The sequence below is a fragment of the Macadamia integrifolia genome, chromosome 1 (genome assembly GCF_013358625.1).
Source record: "Macadamia integrifolia cultivar HAES 741 chromosome 1, SCU_Mint_v3, whole genome shotgun sequence".
Lineage (NCBI taxonomy): Eukaryota > Viridiplantae > Streptophyta > Magnoliopsida > Proteales > Proteaceae > Macadamia > Macadamia integrifolia.
This window is the reverse complement of record NC_056557.1, coordinates 7648199-7654705: the sequence shown is the minus strand read 5'-3', so window position 1 is coordinate 7654705 and position 6507 is coordinate 7648199. Positions and strand designations below refer to the sequence as shown.

The following is a 6507-nucleotide window of genomic DNA, read 5'->3' as shown; positions in this document are numbered from 1 at the left end:
AGCTCACCCCCAGGTCAGACAAATTTTGATAATATATAGTTGGAAAACTAGGTTTTGACTCGAGCAAGTCACCCAAGTTGAGTCAAAAAAAGAAAAAAAAAAAGGGAGAAAAAGGAAACAAGTCAAGATTCATGAATACTCGCTCAAGTTTAAGAAATAATCAGACCAAGTCTGAGTCGGTCCTTTTTATTGATTTGGTGTTTTTTCCTAGTCGTGTAAACTTCACCGAGTCTGGTTTTGATTTTTTTACTAGACCATATACTATTCATAGATTATAAATTTTTGTTGTTGTCTCCAATATTAACCCCCTTTTCTTCAATTTTGTTTTGGTAGCACCCATTTTTTCTTCACACATGTGAAGTAACCATAGCCTCAGCCCTCGCCCCTAACTAGGTTTGCTCGCCTGAGTCACCAAGTGTTGAAAAAGGGAGAACTCATGAGTCAAAAAACCTGATTTCCATCTATGATTTTGATAGGGTCCTTACAAACAAATAGAGGTAATATTCTATTAGGTCCACATCTATTAAATTCAAAATTTAATAGCGGCAAAAGGATAAGAACAATTATGTAAAGATATGAATATGATAAATAACAAGTGCCTAAAGTTCTCATGTGTGGACAAGAGAAGAATAAATGTTCACAGATAACTCAATAATTGACTATTAAAACCATAAAACAATCACTTGAAATTAGAAAAACGTGTAAAACAAGAAAAAAATTTAGGGCTTGCAAAAATAAAAAAATGAAAAAGGGTTTTTCTTATTGACTACCCCTAAGTTGTTAATTAATTTATATTTATATTTGTTTACCCATTTAATGTAACACACTTTTTTTTTTCCTTGTGAGGATAAATATTATCCTTTTACATAAGGATAATTTACAATGCCACCCCCTGGAGAATGCCACAATTATAAGAACACGCATCTATTTCACTAAATTAGACTCAGATCCCTTATCGTCAGTTATTGTTAAGTGAAGATTTAGAATGATGATTTTACCCTTTTGACTAAAATACATGGTACTTGCTTGATACCCTCTACTGTCTTCGTCTCCCGACTATGAAGAGCAACTGCGATAAAGAAGGAAAGAGAGATGTGGAAGGCGGCTCTGCTATCTTACTTCTTGATGATAAGACCCAACCCAACTTTGAGAACCCCCAAGAACACTGTCACTATGACATGATTGGCCACCATTTTTGAACCATCTTCGAAACAGAATCTCACGGATAAAAATCCTCTGCAATTCCTTATCCGTGCAATACCGTGCAATACCCCCTTCAGATGGTGACACGTGGAGAAAGTGGTTTGAACGGCTCAGATTAATTCTACATTGATTCAACTTCAACTCAATGGTTTAGAGTTCGATCAATGTAAGATTAATCTGAGCCGTTCAAACCACTTTCTCCACGTGTCACCATCTGAAGGGGGTATTGCACGGTATTGCACGGATAAGGAATTTCACAGGCTTGTTACTGCTACAACCCCATTACTCTGCATCTCCAACGACCGGAAAAAAATCGTCTGCAATTCTGCTCTCGTACAATTCCGTGAAATACCACATTCAGGGGATGACACGTGTATTGATACCAATGCAATGGTCCAGATCTGATTTAAATGCCTCTTCACTGATATATATATATATATATATATATGCAACACATCCGTTGGCCATTTTGGACCACTCTTCGTTAGAATGGAGCTTGATGTATTTTTTATTTTTTTGCGTAGAAGAACTTGATGCATTCAGATCATAAAAGCCTACGACATCACCTATAATCACATATGTTTTGAGCCGGATATGGACAAAATCAAATCATTTGACATCCCAACTGTGAATACTAAACAAATAATCGATTAAGCTTTCTCATGGTAATGATGTTGCATGAATAAATGAAAAGAGAAATTTAAAAATAAACAAATAATTTTTGGGGGATACTCCAAGTTATTTTCAATTTTAGGTGTGGTTCAAGATAATTTCCCATATATATATATATATATATATAAGGAAAAAGAACTTGTATAGGATATGTCCAAACTGATGAGGGCACAGAAAGACTAAAATGCCCATCTCTATACATTGATTATTCTCTCATGCGTCATCCCATTGGCTTGCTGATCTAGCATTTTGCAAGTTAGACCGGCAGAGTTTTGTTGCCATATATATTCACATACGTTTGGGTTGGATATGGGTAAAATCCGATCATTTAGAAAAACCCAACTGCTAATGTACTAATCGAGCACTTATTGATTAACTTAACTAATTCCCTTTGTTTATTATTTATTCCATAAAGAATCTGAAAAGAGTATTTCTGTTTTGCTCACATAGTAGCAACGAGTTGATAGTCTAATAATGAAAATGCCCTCAACCCATCATTGCTTGAGTTGGCAGGTGGGTTATGCTCATTACCATGAAACACTTTTTTAGCTTTACCAAGAAAAAAAAAAATGAAAAATAATTGCTCATATATCATATATAGGTTTAATGATTTGTTTGACATAGGACGATCTTGGAAAGGAGTGGGGCTACCTTACCTTTCTGCAGTATAGCTAGTTGTGAACTCACCAGATTTTATTTGGTAGTGTCCTCCCATGCCAAGATGTGCCTCAAGAAGCCACACAAAAGTGAGAAGTTCCCCTCCAGCAGATAACGTCTGAGCATGGTAGTTACCTGTGCAGTGACGTGCAGCGTAAGACAGCATCTCAATCCACACGTTGCTTGCAATCTCCCACCTTTTATCTTCCGGCAACTCTTGCAATTCTCCGGCTAGTTTAACTGCATCCCACAATATGGACTTGCTTTTGTCTCCCTTCACTTCCTCCGGTCGAACATACATATGAACTGCCATTAGCGATTCAATAGAATCAGAGATATCCCCGGCCACTACTCTTTCTTCCTTAAAGAACCTTTTAACCTCTTCGCATGTATCTCCATGTCTAATAATAGCTAACCCTGCTATGGAAGACATTGTAGACGGCCTTGAAAGCAGGAGATATAGGCAATAACGTGATATGTATCTACTAGACATTCTTTTTTGGCTTTCCTGATCTGAATCTTCTTCTTTTTTTGACGAATTCATAATTTTCTGTAGCTCATAGCATATATCTGTGGCTAGATGCCACATAAGAAGTCTCTCATCGAATTCGGCATCGATGCTCCATTGTAGCAATGAACAGTCCTCCGGAAGCTTCATTGCCCACTGACCTTGGCGGGTGTTGAGAGTGTTGAGACGCTCGTCTCCTTCCTTCATTTTTGGGTCTTCCGATTTATCCTTAAGATTTTTGAAGATTAGATCCTTCAGTTCTTCACTTACCTTTCTGTATTTGATGTACTTGCACTCAACCCACATTTCCTTTAGCCCCAAGGCATCTAGAAAATTTTCTAAGTGCTTGTGCTTGGGCTTTTGATCCACGGTATAGCTCAGCAAACTGTACTGACCCATTTGATTAGAGCAGCGGTAGTGTTCCTCACTGAAGAGCCGACGGAATGTGGAAAGGACATGGAATACTTGCTTCTCAAGCCATTTTGAATTGGACTTTCGTAACATAACAACAGTCCGATCTGAGAAAATCAGCATTCCAATTGTGACAAACTCAATCGATAAAGCCCCAATGAGTAACACGTAGGATACCACAATGTCTTTATCCTTGTAATCATTTTGCTTAACAGTAGAGAAGAAGAAACAGAAACCAATTAGAGTTGAACAAGAACTGAACACACGGAAGATGCGGCCTGGTTTAGTATGAGCTACTAGTGCTTTTGTGTAGAGCATGTCGTAAGCGTAGCTCAATTCAGTCTCAATCATTTTGTAAGCTAGAGTTGACTGGCACTTACAGAAGATGGATCTGCTGTAGTTGCGATCTTGAAAGGTGAGTATCAGATCAACAAAGAGGCGTTTGAAGGTTTCAAAGAAGTGATAAACTCCATACAGTAGTAGTTCTTCTGGGATTTGTTCTATTGGGTCGGCGTTGGAATTATTATTCACTAACCCCTTCATTACTATGTAATACTCAGGTTGGCTCTGGTTCTCCCTTCGGACAGTTAACATCCCTGGGTTGCCTGTCCTGAGATCAGATGAGAAATCCTCCATGACCGCAGCGTAGTCAGGCCCCGGGTCACGTTTCTTGATCAACGAGATTCTGAGATCATCGGTGCTAGACTGCTTGAGTGACCAAGTCCTTTCCCCATACTTGAGAACACCCGCAGCAAGCACAAACATTGTAGGGCGAAAGAGCTTGCTGTGCGTATTCAGTGACCTCATGAAGATGTAGGCTGCAGCTATAACTTGAAAAATCAGGGAAAGAAGATGGCGCAACCAAAGCTGGCTGTCTTGCAAAGAGAAAGCTGTGATGGTATCAGGGCCACCTAAGTGAAGAAGAAGGAAAGGTGTCCAGAAGGCAAGGATGTCCCGGTTATAGTGGGGATCTGGATCATTGAGGGTGCTTGAGATGACGCCTAGAGAGAATGTGGCCACCCAATCTGCAGCTAGATAAGCCATCCAAAGAACAAAAGCCACCCATTTGGAGGACCTTCTTTTTCTAAGGTTTGCAAAGAGAATTAGGATGATCTGTAGGAGCAAGCTTAACAAAATTGAGATTTCGAGTTCCCACTTTTCCCAGAATTTCCTCAATGTACGTTGATTCAATGCCATGAATGCCGCTACTTGTTATCTGATTCAAGACTCTGCTCTTTTACTCATGCATTCCTATAGTTTATTTGCAAGGGACATACTTAAACTGTGTCACACTCAAGAAGTGGACCTACTGGTATCTTTTTTTCTTTATCAATGTCCTTTGTCCCTCCAGTTTTCACCCCCAACTCACTCAAGAACCTTCTCCTTCAATGTTGTCAGTCCTTTCCTTTAAAAAGAAGAAAAGAAGGGGCATTCAATTACTATCTCACTCATTTCCCTTTCCCATTATCTCAAGGTTCCCCAAGATGTCAACTTTCCCATTCTTCAACAATTCTCTCCTCGTTGCTATCAGAATTTCCAGAAATTAGATTCCAAACCTTCTGCTTCAACTTCCTTCATCTCTCATTCCCTTTCGCCTGTAAGGTAAGGTAAGCCCGTCTAAGAAACCCATCTCTTGTGCTTTGGATTTGCTGCAGTTGACATTTCTCTCTGCAGACGTTGCAGTATTGATTTTGGCTCTTGATTGTTGCTTCGCTTTTTCTCTGCAACTTCTCTGTTCTTGTGGTCTCTTTCAAGGACCCGTCAAGGTCAGATCCCATCTCCACCCATCGTCGGCAGTGGCAGAACAAGTCAAAAGTTTTCTTTTCCAATCAAACGGTACGGAATTTGTTAACTTTTTTTTTTTTTTTGGGATAAAAACGGAATTTAATTAACAAATAGGAAGCAACATACGATTTCAAGAAAATATATCAACTCCTAATCTTATGAGTCAACATTCAACATCTCTCCTTTTTGTTTTTAAATATATATACTTTTTATCCTTGTAATAGCAGATAGAATGATAGGTCTTGTTAGATGCTAACTCGTACGGCAAAGTGATCATACGAACAACGGATCCTATCTTCAATTTGAAAGCTTTGTTAGTTTCGAATGCATAGTTTGGCATAATTCTACTTCTTGATTGATAGAATCATATTATCTAGTTTTTACAAATATTTTCATATTAATTAACAGTAATTCTTTTACCCAAAAAAAAAAAACATACAATTTGAGCGCAAGGATTATTAATTATTCAGAATTGGATCGGTTTTATTGTGCATTCTTGCGAACAGAATAATTAATTTTAGAGTTTATAGAGTTCAAATTATTTGCAATGAGCGAAAATGTATAATGAACATCCAACGATCAGGAGGGCTTGGCCATGTATTCTAATTGTTGAATGCTCAGTGCAGATGATTTGAATTTGAAGGCATGATTCTACTTTCTTTACCAAATAAAATAACATAATTTTAATTCCAGAAGAGTTTTTTTTTTGGGTTCCATACGCACCACCGATCCAATGTCAGGCAGATAATAATATGAATCGATTGTAATAGCCAATCTCATCCCGATGCCTAAAACCGGACAGTGAATTGATACTATCTTATTATTTAAATAAAAAAATAAATAAAATAAAAATAGCTTACATTTACATTAAAACACCCCTTAGCTTGCCTTGACATTGGGACAATCCCACTCTTGGTGTTGGACCTGTTGGTGGAAATAGACGACTAATTTTGTGCGAGTTGCCTTATGTTTTCTTCTTTGAAGAAGAAAGGAACTATACGTGAGCTTTAAAGAGGCGGTTTTCTTTTTGGTTTTTGGTTCTCCATTGTAGTGATCAAAGCATTAGATCAAGGAGTTGGGGTGCCTAATTAGTGATCCAAGAGCTGAGAGGACCATATACATGCATTCCAATAAGTCAAGCAATGTTTTCACAAGACCAACAAGTGATAGTGGGGTGTGGCAACTTGAATCCATAGCCAGCCGACTCTAATGGTGATAAAACAAGAGCTTTCTTCTAGTAGAATACCAACCCTGTTGGCACTAGATAGGTA

At 38.2% G+C, this 6507-nt stretch overlaps 2 protein-coding genes across 2 annotated transcripts in view; one reads left to right on the top strand and one right to left on the bottom strand.

Moving 5' to 3' along the window:
* Positions 1-2527: 2527 nt before the first annotated feature.
* Positions 2528-4648, bottom strand: LOC122057568. The gene has a single exon (XM_042619747.1). It carries the CDS (start codon positions 4646-4648, stop codon positions 2528-2530), a length of 2121 nt encoding a protein of 706 aa, XP_042475681.1.
* A 448-nt stretch (positions 4649-5096) lies between these two features.
* The window catches only part of LOC122069706 (disease resistance protein RPM1-like), a 34913-nt gene continuing 33502 nt past the window's right edge, over positions 5097-6507 (top strand). Inside the window, exon 1 of the mRNA XM_042635348.1 lies at positions 5097-5287. The gene's annotated coding sequence lies outside the window, so the exon portion shown is untranslated. The remainder of the gene's footprint in view (positions 5288-6507) is intronic.